Raw genomic sequence first — 24,436 nt, 5'->3', positions numbered from 1 at the left:
CTCAAAATAAATAAACTTAAAAAAAAAAAATCCCTGTATATGGTGGCTTCGTTTTTCATTAAATCGACCAGTCTCCTATCTAATCATTCCTCAAAATATGGACTAAAGGATCTGGTCTTAATTTTGAAAATAGAGATGTTCATTTGATAACGTACATTATTAGTCGTATTGTGTCTTCATGTCATTTGCTGAATAATTTCCAGGAGGTGATGTTTATATACATCATGAGATGGCAAGTCTTTACTGCTTGGGCTAGATCAATCATTTGAGGTTAAGTTGCAACTCTTCCATTATTTTTAGTATTCATTTATTCATTCATTGAATGCTCTTTGTCATATACCACCAAAATAAATGTAGAAATCATGTGTTATAAAAAAAACAAATGGATAAGTTATAAAAGATACCATATCTGGAAATAATTATGTAAAACCACTAAATTTAGTATTAAGTGTCATTTGTTTTACAAGAAGGGATATAGTTCAAGGAATATTTTTGGTAGTCTGTACTTACAAAATTATCAGGAATTTGACTTCAGCAGGATTATTAACCTGAAAATGTAAATATGGGAATTTTACAAAGTCCTAAATGTGAAGTTTGAAATCAGTTTCTTTAATAACAAAATAATAAGAAATTAGTGTTTGTAATTTATCTTTTAACATGCTTTAAGCTCTGTGTACCATCAGAAATCAGCTGTTTATATTGTGGGGTTTTTTTGTTTTTTTTTTTCAGTCTCTGACATTAAGACTTCAAGACTATCCTTCTTTGTCTCATCTTGTGGTTTATGTACCATCTGTTCATGGAAGTAAGGTAACAAATGGATTAAGGTTATTATCAGAATGTTTTATGGATACTCATGCTAAATATTTAAGTTATTTTTTGATGACTTCATTAGTATAATGCTTATCTAAAACAGTGGCTAGTTCAGTGATCCACCTAAGACTGTTAAATCATAGGATCATCTATTCTAACATGAACTAAGTAGAATAAACCTGAGTCTCTGTGTTCAAAGTGGGAACTTAATTTATATATTATTCTTTCAAAATCTCTTCATTATTGAGTACCCTTTTATGTTAAGACTCTGCCAGGAATTATAGGAGGCCCACAAATCAATCTTATTCTCAAAAAGCTACGTACTGTTGGGTAGGGGAGAGAAACATTTGGAAGCAGAGGGAACAGTGAGATACCCAAAAATATAATACAAATCAGAATATAGTAAGTAAATAAGTATAAGAAGGGGAGCTATCTCTGAATGATGGAATGAAGAAACGCTTTATTATGAAGTGATATTTAAAATTGCCTTGGGGTGCCTGGGTGTCTCGGTCAGTTGACCATCCGACTCTTGATTTTGTCTCAGATCGTGGGATCGAGCACTGCCTCAGGCTCTGGGCTGAATATGGAGCCTGCTTGGGATTTTCTTTCTCTCTCTTCCTCTGCACCTCTCCCCTGCTTGTGTGCGCTCGCTCTCTCTCTCTCTCTCTCTCTCTCCCCCTCAAATAAATAAAAATGAAAAAAAGATTTTTAGATAATAAAGTAAAATGCCTTAAAGGATAGTTAAGATTTTTATGGGTAGAATGAACATTGTAGACCTGTGCTATCCAATATGGGTGTTATGAGCACATGTGGCTATTTAATTCAAAAACAAAACTAAATAAAATAAAAAATTAATTTCCTTGGTTGTACTAGCCACATTCCAGGTGCTCAATAGTAACATCATTGCAGAAAGTTATAATGAACAGCACTGCTGGGTCAAAGAAATAGATCCAAGTATGCAAGTGTGAAAGTGTAGGATATGTTTGGAAAACAATGGATAAGTAAACAGTAATTTTAAAAAGATGGCCACCATGGGTAGAATAGTGGTGGAAGAAAAGTCTGGGAAAGTAGTCCATGGCCATATTGTGGAGGACTTTGATTGGAAGATTCGGGACTTTATAGAATTCACGAGTTAGTAGACAGCTGAAAGATTTTCAGAAATGGAATCAGCTGTTTTGGAAGATGAATCTATAGTGTGCATGGATTAGAAACAGACAAGATACTTCATAAGGGGTTATGAGGACTTGAAATATGGAAGTGGGAATAGAAATACTCCCACTTGGTAGAGATGGTGATTTTTAAGGGAAGTTGGGGGAGGGAGAAGCAAGAAAATGGAGGTAAAAGACCCTCTATTCCCCTTTCCATATTTCACCCAACAAATTTATCCTTCAAAATCTAGCTTAAGTGTCCCCTGTTTTCCATTTCATGACTCCTTTAGGCAACCTCTTGCTTCCATGCCACTTTAACTTTGAGGGATTTATTACACTGAATTATAATTTATGTCTCTATTCCCACCACCATATTGTGAATTCTTTGAGACTAAGACCAGATAGATTTTATTCTACTCAGCATCCTCAACCTTTAGCAACTCACTACCATATAAATGCTCAAAAAATGTTTTTTGAATGAGAAAATTGTAAGATTTGAGGCCAAAATCATTAGGAAAATTTTAAAGATAAAGGAAAAAGGGGATGTAGTCAGAGATTAACTCAAAGACTGAATCTAGAAGTACCTTATAATAGATTGATTGTTTTGTTTTGCTTAGCTCAAGTGAGAGATAATTCAACATCTTCAATTCTAAAAGCTCTCTTTAGGGGGTTTTCTGTCAGGTAAGTTGGTTTTGAATGAATTAAACATCTTTCCCAAACTTGGAAAGGCCGTCTCTGGTTATTCCAAGAAATGAATGAGCCTTTCACAAATAGGCAGCCTTAGCAGCCTAATGAATATTTAATATGTCTTAATGCTCTTTGGAAAGTACCACTTGCTGACTGTACTGTTACACACCCAGTCTTATAAAATGTTAATTTAGGCCTTTCGTAATTTCTCTATATCTGTTCTAACCCATCATCAGAAGGATACATATATTTAAATAGTTTGAGGGGCGCCTGGGTGGCGCAGTCGGTTAAGCGTCCGACTTCAGCCAGGTCACGATCTCGCAGTCCGTGAGTTCGAGCCCCGCGTCAGGCTCTGGGCTGATGGCTCGGAGCCTGGAGCCTGTTTCCGATTCTGTGTCTTCCTCTCTCTCTGCCCCTCCCCCGTTCATGCTCTGTCTCTCTCTGTCCCAAAAATAAATAAAAAACGTTGAAAAAAAACCAAAACAAACAAACAAACAAACAAAAAAAAAATATTTAAATAGTTTGAATTTATTTTTCAATCAACTGATAATACAATTTTCAATATACAAATATGGAATTACATTTTTTTGATGACAGAAAACAAATAATTAAGTTCATTAGAAAGAGAACCTTGAATTCTTTTCTTGGGTATGGGTTTATTCCATTTTAAAGGGCATAGCCAAATTTTTAAAGCAACAATAAAAATTATATTATTTTAAATACCCGTACAAAGTGATTTAAAATTCTCTGTTGGAGTCCCTGGGTGGCTCAGTTGGTTGAATGTCAGATTCTTGATTTTGACTCCGGTCATAATCTCACAGTTAGTGAGATCAAGCCCCACATCAGGCTCTGGACTGTCAGCTCAGAGCCTGTTTGGGATTCTCTCCCTCTCCATTTGTCTCTGCCCCTCCCTCTCTCGCATGCGCTCTTGCTCAAAATAAATGAACTTAAAAAAATAATAAAGTTAAAATGGTTCTCTGAGGCAATGTCTCACTAAAAATGCTTTGTTAAAAATAAGATGAATAATCCTATTCAGTAAATGATTGCCCTAACCTTGTAATGGTGGTTTTCTATAAGGAAAGTGTCTGATGGTATTCTTGGCCATGTAAGTATAGAAGCAGGGAATAAAGCAAAGCCCCTTGACAAGTATTTCCTTTTATTCCCTTGTGTGCACTGTAGTCAAATAGCATTTTCCCACATCTGCTTTTCACTTTCAGAAGCAAAAAATCCACCTAAGAGGCAAACAAAATAACAATCTATTGAGCTTCAAGCACAATCCAAGGTACACTTACTGGAAAACCCTAGGATAAACCTCACTGGCTTTCTACTTCCTATCAACAGCAAACTACTTGCTCACTACAATTAAGCATCAGATTAATTTTTTTCTTTGGCTCCTATAGACCAAAGAAATTTGGTTTCCTTTTGGAAATTATTTTAATGATAACATTCTAATTGCAGACAGCTTAGGGCAAAGTTCCTTTATGCTGTTGTAGAAATGTTATTACAAAAGAAATGCCATTACAAAAATTTGTAATCATGCCAATGTAACATTTTAATTTTACTTTTTTTGAGATGGCATCTTTTTTGGTATATTTAGGGGCACCTCTGGCTCAGTTGGTTGAGTGTCTGACTCTTGATTTTGACTTGGATCATGATCTCATGCATGGTTCATGGGCTCAAACCCCACATTGGGCTTTTTGCTAATAGCACACAGAGCCTACTTGGGATTCTCTCAAGTTTTTAAACTTAAAAAAAAAAAGTTTATTTATTTTGAGACAGAGAGAGTGTACAAGCAGGGGAGGGGCAGAGAGAGGGAGAGAGAGAATCCCAAGCAGGCACCATGCTGTCAGTGCACAGCCCTACACGGGGCTCCATCCCATGAACTGAACCATGAGATCATACCAGAGCTGAAATCAAGAGCCAGACACTTTGAACCAACTGAACCACCCAGGTGCCCCAAGATAGCATTTCTTTTTCTTGCTTTATACATACTAAACCTTTTTTTCCATTTATTCCAATCACTGTTTAACCTGAAATAATCATACAAATAGCGTTAATGATTGGTAGATGAATGGTAGTATGTCTGTCTCCAAGTCTTTTGTAGTCTAATTAAAGTGTTGTAGATACATAATAAATATGGGATTTTTACAAAAGTAAATGTAACAAAATCATTTCTTTTTGACTTTGAAAGTATTCAGAGATTTTTATTTAAATCTCTAATTAATCTTGAGTTAACCTTGGTTCTTAATGCTTTGATCCATCCTTTAAAGTCCTTCTACGAACACCTAAAAGTAACCTGAAGAAAACTGCTATACATCAGCTGTTACACAAATGATCCTCCAATAATTTGTCTATGAAATTAAGATAGTGCATCAGATTTTGTTAGTTTAGTATCCCTCCTTGAGTAATTGTTGGCCATCTAAGTATAGCCAGAGTTAGAATGTGATAGGTAATAACTTCTGCAAAGCTAGTTTATAGACTTTTATTTTCCACTCAAACATCAAGTGAAGATATTTTACTATAAATTTAATTCTATTTTTTTCTAATAAATCAATATTTTGTATTTTAGTTTGTTGTGGATTGTGAATTCTTTAAAAAAGAGACAAGAACCATTCAGCTTCCTGTAACTCATCTTTTTTCCTTTGGTAAGTACTTTGATTTTGGAAATCTTAAGAATTGCTTTTATTTTTAACAGAGTGATTTATTTTATGCCAGTCAGTTGCAGTAATGGAGAGACTGTAACATTAAATGTTGTGCGTTTGAAGTATAGTTCTTAGAATAAATATATGATGTGGTTCAGTGTTCTGATTCTTATTTAATACTGGGCCAGCAGGCATCTTTTGAAAATGGAAACTTTAATTTTCTCCCTAATCATGTACATTTGTTGGTAATCGTGTGTGTGTGTGTATGTGTGTTCTTCCATGAATTTATACTACATATTGGCCTTTTTAATAAAATGTTTATTTATAAGTTAGGGCATCTGGGTGGCTCAGTCGGTTAAGCCCCCAACTCTTGGTTTTAGCTCAGGTCATTACTTCATGGTTCATGGGTTCAAGCGCCATGGTGGGCTCTGCCCCTGACAGCATGGACCTGCTTGGGATTCTCTCTGCCTCTCCCTTGTGCGCATGCTCTTTCTCTCTCAAAATAAATTTAAAAAAATTTTTAATGTTTATTGTAAGGTATAAATAACTGCCTGCCGTATGGAAGTTTTAAGATTTCTCTAATTCTTTTATGGTTTCTTTTTCTTTTCTTTTCCTTTCTTTTCTTTTCTTTTCTTTTCTTTTCTTTTCTTTTCTTTTCTTTTCTGTTTTTTTTTTTTACTGTGGTAAAATACACATAACTAAATATTTTTTTTAATTTTATTTTGAAATAATTTTGAACACTCAGGACAGTTATAGAAAGAGCATAAAATTTTTATATATCCTTCATTCACCTTAACATAAATAATACAATTTTCAAAACTAAGAAATTAGTACAATAGTATTGACCAATTACAGGCTTTATTTGGTTTTCATCAGTTTTTCCACCACTGTTCTCTAGGTTCCCACACTGCATTCAGTTGTCATGTCCTATTCATCTTCTCTAGTCTTTTTTTTTTTTTAAATGTTTATCCATTTTTGAGAGAGAGAAAGAGAGTGTGAAAGGGAGACGGGCAGAGAGAGAGAGGGAGACACAGGATCTGAAGCAGGCTCCAGGCTCTGAGCTGTCAGCACAGAGCCTGACACAGGGCTCTAAATGATGAACCATGAGATCATGACCTGAACTGAAACCAAGAGTCAGACGCTTAACTGACTGAGCCACCCAGGCACCCCTAGTCTTTGTTGTTTTTTTTTAATGTTTATTTATTTTTAAGAGGGAGAGCATGAATGGGAGAGGTACAGAGACAGAGAGGGAGACAGAGGGTCCAAAGCGGAGAGCCCAATGTGGGGCTTAAACTCACAAATCATGACATAATGACCTGAGCCAAAGTCAGATGCTCAACCGACTGAGCCACCCAGGCACCCCATCATCTCTTCTAGTCTTGATAGTGCCTCAGGTTTTCCTTGTCTTTCATAACTTTGACACCTTTTGAAGAGTACTTGTCAGTTGTTTTATAGAATATCGAATATCAAATATTTGTATTTGTCTGATGCTTTCTTATGATTAGATTAAGACTGTGCTTTTTTAACAAGCATATCACCAAAGTGATGTGTACATCTCAGTGTATCATATCATTGCACACATAACTAGCAACGTTAACCTTGATTACTTGGTTAAGGTAGTGTCTGCCAGGTTTCTCCACTGTAAATTTACTCGTTTCCTTTTTGTACTTAATAAATATCTTGGGGGGACTACTTTGAGAATATTTAAGTACCCTGTTTATCTTCAAAATAACCCACTAATTTTAGCATCCTTTTTTTTTTTTTAAGTTTATTTATTTTGAGAGAGAGAGAGAGAGAGAGAGAAGGGCAGAAACAGAGGGAGAGGGAGAATCCCAAGCAGGCTCCGCATTGTCAGCAGAGAGTCCCATGTGTGGCTCAAACTCAGGAACCACGAGATCATGACCTGAGCCGAAGTCAGATGCTTAACCGACTGAGCCATCAGGCACCCCTGGTTCTTCTAGTCTGAGGCAATTATTACTGGTATTCTGTATTATAATTTTTGTGAAAGTAAAGTTGTCCCTTCTCTATTTATTTACTTACTCAGTTTTTATTTATGTCAGTATGACTCATGGATATTTACTTTATTCATTCTATTATATTTAAATGTTTTTATTTATTTTTGAGAGAGAGAAAGAGCACAAGTGGGGGAGGGGCAGAGAGAGAGAGAGGGAGACACAGAATCCAAAGCAGGCCTCAGACATGGCACTAGAAATCGTGAACCACAAGGTCATGACCTGAAGTCGGCTGCTTAACCGACTGAGCCACCCAGGCTCATTGAATTATAATTTAATACTGTCATTACATTTTTTTTTTTTAAGTTGTTCCAGTATTGGATATTAAGAGCTCATTTTAGATTGGCTCCTTACCCTTTTGGCATGACCCATTCTTAAAATATATTTTTTTAGTATTCCATTTGTTTAAAGAATCTGTTACCTGAGAGAGGAAACTTCTTTTCCTTTAGATTTTTATCCCTCACCCACCTTATTTATTTGTTTGTTTATTTTTGGTAAAAAGGAAACTCTGAATCACTCATCTCATTAAAGATAACAAACTTCTAAGAGATCTACCAAGAAAGCATACCTTTTTGAAATTGGAAATTTATACTTGACTTTTTAAAATACATACATTATAAATGTTATCTAGAGTTTATTGAAGGAGGATAGGATTTTTAGTTCACTCCTCCATACCAGAAATGAAAATCTTTAAACTCTTTTTTAAGATTAAAAATGTGCTAGCATTATTAAGCAATCAGTACTTTTTAAAAAAATTCTTTGGTGTTCTAAGTAACACAATGCTTTCAATTCAACAGGACTCTCTTCAAGGAAAGTGTTATTAAATACAAGTGGCCTGTTTTATAATATAGAACTTCTAAACTTTGGACAGGTAATTATCCTGATTATAACAAGGATTTGATTTTACTTTAGTATGTAATTAAGCAAACAAATAAACTTTTACTTTTTTGTTTTTGTGGTCATACGCTTATTAGATATACCAAGCTTTTAAAATCAACGTAGTGAGCAAGTGCTCAGGAGTAAAAGGTAAGTGTATTTTCTGAGAAGAATAGTATTGTCATTTGAAGAATCAGTAGGTCTTTACTTGAATTTTCTGTAGTGCTTATTATTTTGTGTATTTATGTGAATTAAAATTAAATAAATGATAGTAGAAAAACTGTTTATGTTTCCAACAGATTTAACACAGAGCCTTTGTTAACACTAAGCATCTTCAACTGTATCAGTTTAAATATCCACATTTTTTAAAAATACTGTATATCTTTCTGTCTCACTATAGTAATTCAGGTTTAGCTTTTTTTCAGTTTCTTAGTATTTCCCATATGCTTTAATATCTTTTGTAAGTCTAATTAAACATTATTAGTTAATAATTCTCCATAATTTCTTATGTGATATAATTCTTACTGGTTATTTTTTATGAAATGGGTAACTGTAGTTAGTTAGGTACTATAGTAGTTTATGTAACATTTAATGTAACATAAGGTTAGTAACATGTATTTCCTTTACGTTTTCACAGAAGAAATAACTAGTATCTATAAACTTCATATTCCTTGGTCTTATGAGGATTCACTAACTATTGCACAGTAAGTATATTAAAGAATTTATCTTAAACTTTGGTGTTTTTGAATAATACATATTCTGTTTATTTAAATCATAGTGAAATTTTAGTGAAACTAAGTGCCTCTTAATAAAATGTAACTATCCTTTATGTAGCATTGCGCTCATAAGATAACATAGTATTCTTACCTAAATGATCTAGAATTTAAACCTTACTTGCTTGGAACATCAACCCCTTCCTAGACCATCCTCCAACTTCTCTTCTAGTTGAATGAGCTAACGACTGTGATAGGATTGGAAAAGTGTCCCATTTTTAATAACATGTCTGACATGTGTCTTCCTCTCCATTCTGTCATTGTGTTGTGCAAGGATTGACTTAGCCATGGTTATTTAACAGTATTTTGTATTTGAGAAATGATACTTGAATTATCTTTTCAGGGTACCATCTTCCACAGAAATTTCTCTGAAACTCCATATTGCTCAACCAGAAAATGAGAGCCAGGTAGCATTATTAAAAATGTACACATCTTCAGACTGTCAGTATGAAGTAAGTTGTATGTTTACTTAATTTTTAAGATTTATTTATAGAATAAATAGGAAATATATTTTTATATTAGTCTCAGATATATGGCAATGTGGAAACCAGTAAATATACAAAATAGACATTTATGATGCTTTAAATATTCTGCATTTTGCCTGTTAGCACCACCCTAGTATTTTCCTAGGTGGACTATTAAAAGTATACATCTTAATAAATAGTAGAAAATAAGCAAAAAATTGAGACTGTAGACTAACCTTCTAAATTTAGAAACCCAAAGTCCAGAATCCTCTGTAAATTGAAGAATATCATGAAATCAGCTGACACGGCTTTTCTGCAATAATTGACATGATGTGTATTGGTTTCCAGCTCTATTGGATAAGGTTAAGAATCTTCTTTCCTTTTCATTAGCTTTTTAAATCTGTTAGTCATTAATGTGCAATGTAGTGCCTATTGTGTTTGTTTTAACAACCAACAGATCTCTGCTATAAGAGAAGGGAAATAGACTTGAGCAACATTTACCCTTATGGATTCATGAACTACAAGAGTCCCTATGTATCCAAATATGCCAGGTTCTAAGGATTCCAGGTTTAAGGGATTGAAGTATATATACATTTAATGGTGGTTTCCAGTTTATGTGAAATAACTTCTTTCCATGCAATTCCTTTCAATCAACCTTATTTGGATTCTTCATTGGAATTGACTTTCTTGGGGTAAACTAGAATTGGTAGGTTACATGAATAGAATCTGTTCGTAGCAACAAGTTTCAGTTGAACCTAAATTATGAGTTATTTTAGATTTCATGGAATTTATTACTGGTTTGTTTTCCCAGACTTGCTAATATCAAAAAGGGTATATTTATAATAGAGGTAATTAATGATGAATTTCTTTTTAATACATTGTTTTGGCTTAAATTTTACCTTGCTATTTACCTTGCTATTTACCTTGCTATTTACCTTGCTATTACTGGTTTCCTTTTCCCAGACTTGCTAATATCAAAAAGGGTATATTTATAATAGAGGTAATTAATGATGAATTTCTTTTTAATACATTGTTTTGGCTTAAATTTTACCTTGCTATTTACCTTGCTATTTACCTTGCTATTACTGGTTTCCTTTTCCCAGACTTGCTAATATCAAAAAGGGTATATTTATAATAGAGGTAATTAATGATGAATTTCTTTTTAATACATTGTTTTGGCTTAAATTTTACCAAATACACTCCATTTGTTCCTGGTCTTATATCATGTGAAACTTGTTTTTATGAAATTTACTCAGAATTGGCTTAGCTTAACTATACTTAGTGCTGTACAGTTGTAGGTTTGAGGTTTTTAAAATATCAGTTATGTAGTAGGTTAATTTGTGTTTAATTGTTCAGACATATGTATAGCTTCTGGACTCAATCAGTAAATTCCTTTAGATTATATGACCCAATACTAAGATTCTGGTTAATCAAAAATTCTAGTTAGTAAAGGGTTACCTATCACATGTACCATAGCATTCATCCAATTATCAAAGAATTAGAAGGAAAATATATTGAATAATAAAACTATACTTATTGCAAATTAAAATTTCTGGTTCAGAGGATCCTTTTAAGACTGTAAGTGCCTTTAGGTTGGTTATTATAAAAAAATTAACAATTGTGTTTAGAGATGTGCAGAAGTGTTCAATTTAATAAAATGTGAACTAGAAGAGTTTAGGAGAAATAACCTCTTTTTTTTATGATTATTTTAAACTAGGTCACAGTTAAGACTTCCTTTTCACAAATTCTTGGACAGGTAAGATTCCTTGTTGATTATTGATTGCCTTGTAAATAGATACTATGAGGCATAGGTTACAAACTTTTTCTATAAAAGGGCCAGATAATGAAATATTTTAACATACCAAATATGGTCTTTTGCTGCTGCTACTGCTACAGTTGCTTCTTCCTCCCCCCACCCCCAGTCTTTTTCCTTTTCCTTCTTTCTCCTGCTTTAATAAAATCCAAAAACCATTCTTCACAGATAGGTCATAGTTGGCCACCCCTGGCTTTAAGGTGATGGTTTCATTCCTAAGAATTGAGAGCTGATTCTTGATTTGCAAACAAACTAATATTTTTGGCTAAATGAATGTCTTATAAAGATTTTATGTTGCTCATACTGTGCTATAAGTCATAATCCAATAAAATTTTAGGCTCTCATATAAACAAACATTTTCAAATGACTTTTTATGTTGTGTGTGCTTAGTTTGTAAAAAATAAAAAGTAAATTATATTAAAAATAAATATGTTGGAGTGCCTGGGTGGCTCAGTCGGGTTGTGCCCAGCTCTTGATTTCAGCTCAGGTCTTGATCTCCTGGTTCGTGAGAGTGAACTTCATGTCAGGCTCTGCACTGACAGTGCACAGCCTGCTTGGGATTCTCTCCCTCATTCTCTGCTCCTCCCCGACTCACACATGTGCTCACTCTCTCAAAATAAATAATCTTTAATAAATAAATAAATAGAAACATGTTGAAATATTTTAAATTCTTTTGGTGAGTATAATTCATAAGCAAATAGTGTTACAGAAATAACTTATCAAGTAACAGAGCTACTAAATTATTCAGCATCATTATAATTTGCAGAATTGTATAACCTGTTATATTTATGTATAACATAAATAATAGTATTGATTAGTCAGAAAAATTATATAGTGGTTTTAAAATTGACTAAAATTTTTTTGTGCCCTCTATTAATTTTACTTTATTTTTTGGTCTCTTGTGTTTTGTAATTCGGGCAGAGCAGAATTTTTAAGACTTAACTCATTCTATATTTATAAAATTTACAAACCAAAATTAAATTCAAAAATTTTTTACATGCATTATCTCATCTGATTCTCACAGCAACCTGGTGAGAGCTAGATTGTAATTATTTTTAAATTTGTGATCATTAGAAAATTGTAAGTTAATGTGTAAAATGTGCTACATTAGGAAGAGAAGATTAAATGTTGGTATAAATTGGAAAATAGCATCATGGATGATAGTTCTAAGAAATACTCTAGATTGTTAAGGGACCTTTATTAAGAAAAATTAAGGAATATAGGGGAAGAATTGATGCTGTTGTATATTTAGTATGTCCAGAAGGCATGTTAGTGTATACAGTGATATAGGCTGAGGATACAACATACTCTCTTACCCATATCATCCCCATGGCTCATAATTCACATTAGTGACCAAAAAAGTCAAGTTAGCTTGATACTTGATAGCAAAGCATAATTATCTGTCCACCAAAGAAGAATATGCTAGTATTCTTGCTTAGGCATGGAAATTTATCTAAAAAAACAAGATATGTAGGTGTTACAGAATCAATGGTGGATACTTTTTTTAAATGTCAAAGAATTTGTGGTAATTAAGTCCTCAGATTACTGGAAAGATACCAGATGCTCTTTCTTCATGTTTGTTTAAAAATTTAGCTTGAGAACAGGAGAATGAATTGAAGTTGTATATGTCATTCATACATATTTTCAGTGTTGCTGATTCAAAGAAGACTGAGAAGAAGAATAAAGAGAAAGCTTGCTTGAGAGAATCTTTAGCTTCTGATTAGACAGTTTTCCATAAAATTAATTTTTTTTCCAGAAAAAGGAAAATTATTTACATACTCTTTAGTCTACTCTAATGAAAGAGAGGACAAAAAATAAACCAGAAGTTACTTTCTCAACAGAATTATATAAATTAGTAAATCATTTTGGTGTAGGAATAAAGTCTAATGTTGCCAAATCTTTAGGTTTTAAGAGAAGCTGGAAGTCTGGATTTTTAGATTAAAAAAATTTTTAATTTTTTAATCTTTATTTATTTTTTAACATTTATTCATTTTTGAGACTGAAAGAGACAGAGCATGAGCAGGGGAGGGGCAGAGAGAGTGGGAGACATAGAATCTGAGTCAACACAGAATCTGACGTGGGGCTTGAGCTCACGGACCGTGAGATCATGACCCAGGTTGAAGTCGGACTCTTAACTGACTGAGCCACCCAGGTGCCCCATAATCTTTATTTATTTTTGAGAGAGAGAGAGAGACAGAGTGCAAGTGGGGGAGGAACAGAGAAAGAGAGGGAGACACAGAATCCAAAGGAGACTTCAAACTCTGAGCTGTCAGCACAGAGCCCAACATGGGGCTTGAACTCACAGAGAAATCATGACCTAGCGGAAGTCAGATGCTTAACTGACTGAGCCACCCAGGGTGCCCCTTTTTAAAAATTTTTTTAATGTTGGCCTCTAATTTGAAATGTAAAGAAATACTGTGCCAAATACTAAACCAAATGAACCATGTCTACAATTTAAATATGATCCATGAAAGCCAATTTAGGATTGTTGGATTATATTTTATATGAGCTATATCTGTGGCCCAGTATAATACTTAATACTCAACAATGACAGTCACTACAAAGAACTGTTATATTCAGAATACTATATAAGAAGTCTTAGAAGATTTCCAAAGATAGTGAAGAGCATTAAAGGTTAATAATAACAGCTAATATTTTCTGATCCACCTATGTGTGCCAGTTACTATTCCAAATACTTCATACAGATGAACACATTTAAGCCTCAAACGCCCTGTGAGATAAGTGCTGTTTATCTCCATTTTACTAATAAAGACAGAGAAAAAGAGGGGTAAAGTAACTTGCCCAAGGACACAGCGCTAGTGAGAGGCAGAGCTATAGTCTAAACCCAGGAGTCTGACTCTAAGGCTGAATGCTGCTTAACTTTCCTTCTATGCTATTGATAATTAAAGAATGCTATATATTTCCTAGCATGTCATTAGCAGGCATTGAGTATCACTTAGTAATAGAAAAATGACCTTTTCCCCTTTGCTCAACTCCTCTCCTTCCACTCAAAGCTATAATTGTAAATTATGAGTATAGGCAGTAAGTGGGGTTTTATTTTTGAGTCTTTCTAATCTTAACCTGGAAATCCATGAAGGAGATTCAGGGAGACCTTGAGCTTCTTGAAATTTTACATGCCATTTTGTGTAAACATGCATTTCCATGGCTTTCATCAGATTGCCAGGAGAGTCTGTACATTTTTTTTTTTTAATACGGTGGTTGGAGAACATGCTTTAAGGTAAATTTCTTTTAAAACTTCAACATTAAAAGGTGCTTACAGAGAATAATAAATCTTTTTTATGCTGAAAAAATAAAACTTTAACATTAAAAGAATTTAACACTTTCTTTTTGTTGTATTTATATATTTTTATAGAAATTAGATTAGCTGATAGAATGTCTTGAGGCACTAACATAATGGTTATGAATTTAGTCTCTGAGTTAAATCCCATTCCACACAATTTCCAAAGACACTAAAGGACCTAAAAGCCTTATACAGGCATACCTCAGAAAAAGGGTCCATGGAGCATTAGTGTTATTTTGGTATATGCAAGCAAAAGATTAGGACTGAGCAGATAAAGAGGAGAGATAGCACATCAAGCTCTTGAGAAGTTTAGCAACGAGAGGGAAGAAAAAGGCAGTAACTAGAGAGAGAAGGGGAGTAGAGTGAAGGCAAGGTGTTGTCACTGTTCTGAGGGTGAGATTTGAATTTGTTTAAATGTCAGTGGCTAAGTGAGTAAATGAATACCCTGGAATTCCCTTGCCTCATCTGTCCTTAAAACTCCAGGACTTTGAAGTTAAAGCAACGAGAAGTTGCTTGAGAAGTTTAGCAACGAGAGGGAAGAAAAAGGCAGTAACTAGAGAGAGAAGGGGAGTAGAGTGAAGGCAAGGTGTTGTCACTGTTCTGAGGGTGAGATTTGAATTTGTTTAAATGTCAGTGGCTAAGTGAGTAAATGAATACCCTGGAATTCCCTTGCCTCATCTGTCCTTAAAACTCCAGGACTTTGAAGTTAAAGCACCTAATGATACTGAAGTGTTAAATTGTTAATGAGATTACAGCAAAGTCACTACATTGTAAACTCCTTAGTGCTCACCCTTATATTCCCAGTGCCAAGCACATTGAGCGCCGTACATTGATGGAACACTTTCTAAATTGGGAAAGACCAAATACATTAGATTTTCATAGTCATTTATCTATGAATAATTTTTGACTTTAGTTCCATTTACATAAAAACAGCTCATCCCTCCCTTCCCCCCTTAAACAGCTCCCTATTTAAGAAATATTAATAGGCTTATACTTGGAGTTGTGAGTTAAGTTCCACCACAATAATGCAAATATTATAATAAAGCAAGTCAAATGACATAAAGGTACATATAAAAGTTATGGTTACACTATACTGCAGCCCATTAAGTGTGTAATGGTATTATGTCTAAAAAAACTATGCATACCTTAATTTTTAAATCTTTATTGCTGCTAAAAAGTGCTAACCATTATTTGAGCTTTCCATGAGTCGTCATTAATCATCATAGATCATTATAACAAGCATAATAATGAAAAAGTTTGAGATATTGTGAGAATTATCAAAAGTGACAGACACCAAGTGAGCAAATTCTGTTGGAAAAATGGTACCAGTAAACTTCCTCAGTGTCAGTTGCCACAAACCTCCAATTTGTAAGAAAAAAAACAAAACACAAACACAATTATCTGCAAAGTACAATGAAGCAAAACAATAAAATGAGGTATGCCTATAATAGCTAATATTTTTTGATAGCTTTTCATGTTTAAGTTAATATTCTAAATGCTTTACACAAATGAACATCTTTAAACCTGAAAACACCTATAAGGTAAGTACTGCTGTTGCCTCCATTTTACTGATGAGAACATTGAGTTAACAAGTAATTTGCTTGTCTTTTATGTTTTTAATTGTGCAAGTTACTTGGGCTCCCTGTGCCTGAATTTCTTCATTTGTAAAACAGGGATAAGAATTACCTCAAAGGATTTTTGGGAGGAGAACATGAGATAATGCATATAAAATGTTTAGTATCAAACCTGAAACATTAAATACATGCTCACCAAATGTACCTTGTAAGAAAACTTTGTAACATACATATGCTGCTTAATTATATATATTTTTTGTTACACCTTTATGAAAAAATCTGATAACATGTTTCTAGCATGCTGTATATTCTTAACATTTATTTTACTTAAGAGTTTTGGTATCCATTACTGGAAGTATACCTCTGTGGCAATGTCAGGAAAGATAAAAAGTGAAGAAAGACATTTTTATTTCATGTGAAAGTACATTTATTTCATTAACACGAATATTCAAAAGTTGCCTTTTGATTTGCCTGTTTTCTAGGTAGTTAGATTTCATGGTGGAGCTCTTCCTGCTTATGTTACATCTAGTATCCTTCTTGCTTATGGAGGACAGTTATACTCTCTTTTCTCAACAGGTAAGAATGTTTCTATTCCTCCTCTCTCCCTTTCTTCTTTAGTGCTTCATTTCTACTTAATTTATCTGTCATGTGGTTAAGGAATACCTCAATTTCTTGAAAATTTATGACCTATCTCTTAAGTTTACAAGGGTTTGAGATCCTCTAGTTTTAGGAAATACCCAAGAAGATTCCTTACTGGGCTTTTCCAGTAAGGAAAAGATACTTTTGTGTCTGAAGTTTTTTCCTCTCTTCTGAGGAGGTCTTAACAGGTGGAGTCTCACTGATGGGGATTTTGTTCTTCATTCCATTCCTGGTGCCTAACATAGTGTCAAGCACATAGTAGGCATTCAGCATATTATTTGGGCTGTTATCAGCTGTATCAGTTAGGTTCTGGCACACTGAATGGAATAATTGAGAGTTAATCTTAATAAAGGGACTATTTGAAAGGTATGTGATGGGTTAGGGGAAACCAACAAGAAATGATAAAATGCCCGATTAGCAGCAGATCCATCTGATACTCCTCAGGACTAGGGCAAAAGAGGGAGCAAGCCTAGAGAGAGCTATACGAGAGGGCAGCATTACTGCAGCTCCAGCCACTGTCAGCAGGGAGAAAGATGGGGAAGTAAATACACTAACCTTATTTCCTCTTATCTTCCTGTGCCTATCATTCACTGAACCGAAGTCAGCCTCCCAGAATTCAGAGCAAAGTAAAGGGTGGCGATGGAATGGATCTGGAGAGGCAAATACAGAATAGACACTACATTGCACAAAACCTTCCCTAGTCTATTGCAATTAGAATAGTTTCCCAGGAGCCTACTTTGTAAGGCCCTCACACACTTGTTGGGCTTGGATAGTAAGAGATAGGAAGAGAGTAGGACCAAAATACGTAAAAGCTGTCCAGAAATAACCGTTACCATTTCCATCTTGCCAAATCCTTCTCCAGCTACTCATTCCCTTTCAGCAACTTACAATTTCAAGTCTACCTTTAGTATTCATTTTAACCTTCATACACTGTTGTTGGGAATGTAAAATGGTATAGGTGCTTTGGAGAGTAGTCTGGCAGTTACAGTATGACTCAGGAACTGTACTCCTAGTTACACGAAAAATATAAACATACACCCATACTAAACTTGTACATACATGTTCACAGGAGCACTGTTAATAATATCCAAAAAGTGGAAACAACCCAAATATCTATCAGCTGATAAATGGATAAATAAAATGTGCTGATAGATGCTACAACATGGATGAATCTTGGAAACATGCCAAGTGAAATCCCATCATAAAGGACCACATATTACATGGTTTCATTTATATGAAATGTTCAGAATAGGCCAGTCTATAAAGACAGAAAAGATATTAGTTGTTGCCTGGGAATAAGGAGACATTGGAGGTGACAGTTAAGGGAACAAAGTTTGTTTTGGGAGTAATGAAAATATTCTAAGACTGATTGTGGTGAGGAAGGCATATCTGTGAATGCTTAAAACCACTGAATTGCATATATTTTGAATGAATTGTGTAGTATAAGAATCATATCTCTATAGAGTTGTTGTTTTTTTTAAATCACCTTTGGAGCTTTGTGAAAATACAAATGGTGAAACCCCAGCTTTGGCTTCCTGAAGCTGTTTAACAAGTGATTGTGTCCTCTTGTATGAGATCTGTTGAATTACAGTGATTTTTAATCTTTTGAAGATAGTGTCTTTGATAGTAATGACCCTTGCTTTGTAACAAGAAATATATTGCTCTTACAGGTAATGCAGTCAGTGTATGATAAGTCTATACTTAATCACTATGAATTCTTTACTACATATAATTTTTTTTTTTAATCACCAGGTCATTGCTTAGAATATGCTACTATGTTGGATAAACAAGCCAAGCCATATAAAGTTGATCCTTTTGTACTTATGATTAAGTTTCTGTTGGGGTAAGTTTTATTATCTGTGAAAATGATTTTAATTGTTTTATATATATAAAACATGTTTGGCCCCATAACATAATATAAATTTTCATAAAAATATGTTTTATTAAATGAGGTTTTTCTCTTAGGCAGAGGCCTAATTGGTATATCAACATTTACTTTAATACTATAACCAATTCAAAGGTTTTAAAATTATATATATATATATATATAATCAATTGTAGAAACTTAGTCTGTAAATATACCAGACTTTTAACATTTGCAAATGGATGTACATGGTCCATGATCTCTGAGTATCCCAGATTCATGAACACAAACCATTATAGAGTATTGATGAAATGATGTCTCGGATCACTTTTTCTTCCCATACAAGTATATTTTGGATCTCTCTACCACACATAACATTCCTTTTTTAATTTATTCACATTTTGTGGGTTTTTGGTTAAGAACCAATATACTTAGATCTCTTTTCTTCTGTCATGACAATTGTTGGTTTTCTAACCTAAAAAAAAGATCACTTGTTACTTCATTACAATGATCAATAGAGAGCAGTGGAGTTATATTGAGACTCAGGATTCAGATCCTTGAAGATCAGTAGACTTACTTGGAAGATAAATGACTTTTTCTCTACAAGGAATTGAAATGTGTTTTTCAGTATAATTATGAATTGAGTATCATTGAACTTTGGGGACTGTAGTAAATGGTCAAACACCTCAGATATTAAATATTTGAAAGTTGTTGTTTTTTTTTTTTTTTTTTTTTGCTTTTATTGTATGTTTTCTTCTATCCACAGATATAAATGGTTTAAGGAATTATGGGATGTGTTATTGTTGCCAGAATTAGATGCCATCGTTTTAACTAGTCAGAGTATGTGTTTCCCCCTTGTATCCTTGGTTCTCTTTCTGTTTGGAACATGTACTGCCTACTGGGGTGGTCTACTTTCTTCTACATCTGTGAGACTCCTTTCTTCATTGTGGCTAGCTTTGAAAAGGTAAAGAATGACCAAAAGCTTTCTCATTGCTCTTAAGGAAAAAATTATATTTTGATAAGGATCTTCAATATTAATTTGCTTTCACTAAACTGTAATTTCTAAGGAAAGATGTATGACTAGAAAGACATGGATTAATGTTCAAAGCTATATCTAAATAAAACTTTTGTTAAAAATATATTATCGCAAGATAAATGCTATATTTGAGTTAGACCTTAATGCCAAGAGTTAATCAAAAAAGTTTGACAGAGGGATGTTGTGCTGGCTCAATTGGTAGAGTGTGTAACTCTTCAGCTTGGGGTCACGAGTTAGAGCCACATATTGTGGGTTGACATTACTTAAAAAAAATATTGACAGATTACAGAAGTAGTTTTAATGTTTATGGCTGTAAATCTTTCCAAGGAAGAAGTGTTTCTCTGGCAGTGCTTTTATATGCTAACTTTCAGTCAAACCTGGGGGCAATAGATTCCAGTCAAGATACTTAAGATCAGATTAGGTGAAATGCATAAAAATTCCAAAAACATTGCCTAGAGTTTTATTACAGGCCCATAGACAAAGTTTGAAGTTACTGGTAGGCTTTTCTGATAAACCACTGACCTAGTTTCCATTGCCACTGCTCCTCACCAGACATATTATATGATTTACTGTCACAGAGGGGATTATGGTCTGCCTTCTTCCTTCACCCTTCTGAGATGCTTCAGACACTACTAGCATCACATTGTCTGAGTGATCTCAAGACTTTAAGAAATAGAAAACTGTTTTTCCTCTTAATCAAGATCAGAAATACATGGCAGAGAGCCTATTATTAATGATTATTTGTAGCAACGTTTTTTTCTTAGTATCAGCCATAGTGTATCTAAGTGAAAGAGGAGCTATCACAGTGTATTACAGAATTTACAATCAAATATGTGTCATCCCTTGCCTTTATGAAAAAACATTTTACTGCTTACCTTATGGTACTTGCATATTAATAAGCAGGAGAGCCTGGCAGAGTACTGAATTGTTTTCTTATATGTGACCATGTAGGTAACTGTTAATATACTTGTAAAAGCTTTATTCTTATTTTTTTCCAGGCCCCCTGAACTTCCTAAAGATATCAAGATGATATCACTAGACTTGCCCTTTTTGACCATTGTTTTGATCATAGTTAGTTGGACAACTTGTGGAGCATTTGCCATACTTCTTACTTATCTTTATTATGTGTTTAAGGTATGTCACATCACTGAAGTCACAATGGCTGGGCTTTGGGTCAGGCAGGCATAGAGTTTCCTTTGGTGTTGTTAACAAAAATTTTAATTACAGCTGTAGTAACCTTCTATTCTCTAACAGGCTTAAGTGTAAAAGGCTTTTTTAAATATCTTAGTTATTTAAAATACGTAGTTCACTGTAAAGCTGAAATTATTAATCTGAGTTTGGTTAGTGTATTTAAAAAAAAGGGGAAGAAGATGTAACCTGTTTCACATTGCTTCTTGCTCTTACAAGTAATGTTAGCTTTTTAAAAAATATTTTACTAGAGCAGTTTTTATTCACACCTCTTTAAACACGGGTAGTAAACAAAAAATTATGTCAGTGGGATCAAGCTTTCAAATGTACTGAGATAATGTAGAATGTTAACAGATGTTGCTGGAGAATCAGAAGGCAAGGATAAAATAGTCTGATAATTTTACTGGGAAACCAAAAAACACTTCCAAGAAGGCTGACAGCTTTGCAGGAAAATCTAGGTTATACAACTGCATACTCTCCACATGAGGCTTATGTAGAGACGGTTGATAACAGAATGGATCATCTTTTTTTTCCTTTTTTAAACAATGTTGACTTATGTCTGTTTTTAACACTAATACAATTTATTTTCAGTTTTCCAAAGGAATTTTGTCTATCAGAAAAATCTGTTTACTGCTTTGATTTATAAATATGATATTTTTAGCTTTTCAAATTGGATGTTGCAAATAATTGATCCAGTAAGCAAAATTTTCTCAAATACTTAGCTTAAGCAAACATAGCAAATTAAAAGATTTTCTCAGGTTCTTATAAACATTTCACCAAGTTCAGATTTTCAGTGATGTGGAATGTGTGAAACATGTTAAATTCCTTATGCTATAATGAAGATAATCAAATATTTTACTCACAGGACATGAAGCTTCTAGAGCAAAGCATTATTCAAATATAGTCTCACAGAATATAGGAGGTATAACAATATATCCTGGCCCTATCATACTCTGAAAGTTTGTTCTTATTTTTTTTTCTCTTTTTTAATCCATGATAGCAAGTATGTGTAGTTATTATTTACCTTTTCTGAAAGACTGTTTGTAAATGTTTAAGTGTGTTTTTAGTTTTCTAGATTTCTTTAAATTTCAGACTATAATACTTCTCAATTGTAATAAAAATGGTTGTTTTTTGTTTCAAAATAAAAGTGAAATTAAACAGTTTTTTCTTTTTCTTAGATTGTTCATCTGCAAGCCAGCCTAGCAACTTTTAAAAATAGCCAGACTGTGGTAAGTTTTATTTTCAAAGCTCTACATCACTTTAATATAAAAGAACATGAGGGAATAAAAAAATTGTTTTGTGCTTTTTTTTTTAAGTTAGGATTTTACAGTGTTTAAAAAAAGATGTCATGAATTTAAATAATTTTAAGATAAGTGAACCTAGAAATTAGATTGTCTAATTTTAAATTGATCTTTGTCAGTAAATGTCATTTTTATTGTTACAAATTATCTTTTAAATTTTAAGTAATTACTTAGAAGATACATTCTCAGCAGTGGAAATAGCAAGTCAAAGGAACAAAAGTTTTATAATGATAACCACTTTAGATTACTTTTGAGCAAGGTAATTTATACTTTGAGCAAAGTATTTTATATCAGTTTGGTAATAGATGTGTTTATTTAGCTGTTAAATAATGGAGTGATTCTAAGTAAAATAATAAACTTAAATTTTATGTAATACCTTAGTATTTTTACTTTATTGCTTTGTAGAATCTCAAACACTCTAGAAGAAATGAAAAAAAATCAAATCACCATAAAGACTCTACAGTACACTATCTTCATTTATCTGCCAATGATGCTGAAGATAGTCTTCGTATGCACAATACTGTGATTAACTTATTAACATGGATTGTATTACTCAGCATGCCATCTTTAATTTACTGGTTAAAGAATCTCAGGTGCGTTTTATTTATATAATTATAATTTATGTGGTTAAAACAATAAATGTCTGTAAGTAGAGACTTGCCAGATTCCTAACGATCCATCAAACGTCCTCAAGAACAGGAAGCTATATATCACCTGAAATTTATTTTCAATACAATCACGTTTTTTTCCCTTACTGTGAGAATATAAACTTCCTCAAAATCTGCCCAAAAGAGGGAATTGTGTTTTATTTATTTTACCTTTAACCTTCTGTGAGTCTAGACATATGTGAAAATGTGCTTTGCTTTGCTGACCCAAGGTATTCATAATGCTAGTGCTTTAAGTATTTTTCAATTCATGATCAGTTTTATGTTTCCTTAAATTGGGGAAGAAGAAAATGCTTACATTTAAAAATATTGGAAATAATGAAAAAAAGTGTACTTTTCTAATGAGCACCAAACATTAAACTAAAATAAATGACCATTGTTTGCCTTGCCACATGGTAACTATTCTAGGTTAAATCAGAGTCTGAGATGCCTTCTAAGATTGTTTCTAGAATATTTAGTTATAATTTGTTTTTGAAAAATAGGCCACATCATCCAATAATTGAACTTCTACTCAATATAGTTTTTAGAAACAATATAAACATTTCAAATTATCTAAATACTGAAAGTATATTTTTTGAAAAGTCAAAGTTTGATAAATCAACAGGTTACCAGATGTTAATATTCTTCCTTTGTCCCTAATTTTAGTCAAGATCCAGAGTTTTTTGTTCAAAGGTTTGGGGAGAAAATTATTTGAGGAGCATAAATTTATGATTCTAAAAGGCTATAGATGTCTCACTGTCAGTAAATGCCAGAAATGAGAATTTAGATTTAAAAGAAAATAAGAGACAATTTATATAAATCTTCATTTTTTTCATCTTTTTTATAAACTAGAGCAGCCTTAATATATTTTGAATAACTTGTTTTATAAAAACATTATTTCTGTATGACCTTTCAGATATACATGTACCTATTATTAAATTTTTTTAAGTTCATTTATTTTGAGAGAGACGGAGTGAGTGAGCAGGGGAGGGGCAGAGAGAGAGGGAGAGAGAGATCCCAAGCAGGCTTCACACTGTCAGTGCAGAGCCCAGAGTGGGGCTCAAACTTAGGAACTGCAAGATCATGATCTGACTGAAACCAAGTCAACGCTCAACCTACTGAATCACCCAGGTGCCCCTATACCTATTATTAAAAAAGTGCTGAGGTGCGTGGGTGGCTCAGTCGGTTGATTTCAGCTCAGGTCATGATCTCACTGCTCGTGGGATCAAGCCCTGTATTGGGCTCCATGCTGCCAGTGTAGAGCCTGCTTGGGACGGGCTCTGTCTCTCTCTCTCTCTCTCTCTCTCTCTCTCTCTCTCTGTCTCTCTGCCCCTCCCCCTCACATGTACACACTCTCAAAATAAATAAACTTTATAAAAATAAAAGGCAGTGCTCCCATATTGGATATTTTCATTTCCCTTAGTAGTTTCTGAACATAATTCTCAATATAAAACCTTAGGTATAAAGATGATCTATAGCAAAAATTATCAAAAATTTCATGAGCTGTTTAGAGCTCTCATATCAATGCAGTATTCTGAAATTTAATTAATTTGTTTGATTCTGATAATTTAAAATGATTGGCTCAGTCGGTTAAGCGGCCGACTTCGGCTCAGGTCGTGGGGTGCCTGGGTGGCTCAGTCGGTTAAGCGTCCCAACTACAGCTC

At 33.6% G+C, this 24,436-nt stretch overlaps 1 protein-coding gene across 1 annotated transcript in view; it reads left to right on the top strand.

Moving 5' to 3' along the window:
* Positions 1 to 24,436, top strand: part of PGAP1 (post-GPI attachment to proteins inositol deacylase 1) — a 78,607-nt gene that overhangs the window by 49,810 nt on the left and 4,361 nt on the right. Inside the window, exons 13-25 of the mRNA XM_042949555.1 lie at positions 730 to 807; positions 5,215 to 5,290; positions 8,097 to 8,170; positions 8,274 to 8,325; positions 8,813 to 8,879; positions 9,292 to 9,400; positions 11,130 to 11,168; positions 16,583 to 16,676; positions 18,492 to 18,582; positions 19,370 to 19,567; positions 20,638 to 20,773; positions 22,006 to 22,056; positions 22,534 to 22,721. Coding sequence (XP_042805489.1) covers positions 730 to 807; positions 5,215 to 5,290; positions 8,097 to 8,170; positions 8,274 to 8,325; positions 8,813 to 8,879; positions 9,292 to 9,400; positions 11,130 to 11,168; positions 16,583 to 16,676; positions 18,492 to 18,582; positions 19,370 to 19,567; positions 20,638 to 20,773; positions 22,006 to 22,056; positions 22,534 to 22,721 — 1,253 coding nt within the window. The remainder of the gene's footprint in view (positions 1 to 729; positions 808 to 5,214; positions 5,291 to 8,096; positions 8,171 to 8,273; positions 8,326 to 8,812; positions 8,880 to 9,291; positions 9,401 to 11,129; positions 11,169 to 16,582; positions 16,677 to 18,491; positions 18,583 to 19,369; positions 19,568 to 20,637; positions 20,774 to 22,005; positions 22,057 to 22,533; positions 22,722 to 24,436) is intronic.

Source organism: Panthera leo, chromosome C1, assembly GCF_018350215.1.
Source record: "Panthera leo isolate Ple1 chromosome C1, P.leo_Ple1_pat1.1, whole genome shotgun sequence".
In the NCBI taxonomy this organism is placed as follows: domain Eukaryota; kingdom Metazoa; phylum Chordata; class Mammalia; order Carnivora; family Felidae; genus Panthera; species Panthera leo.
This window is presented reverse-complemented; position numbering and strand designations above follow the sequence as displayed.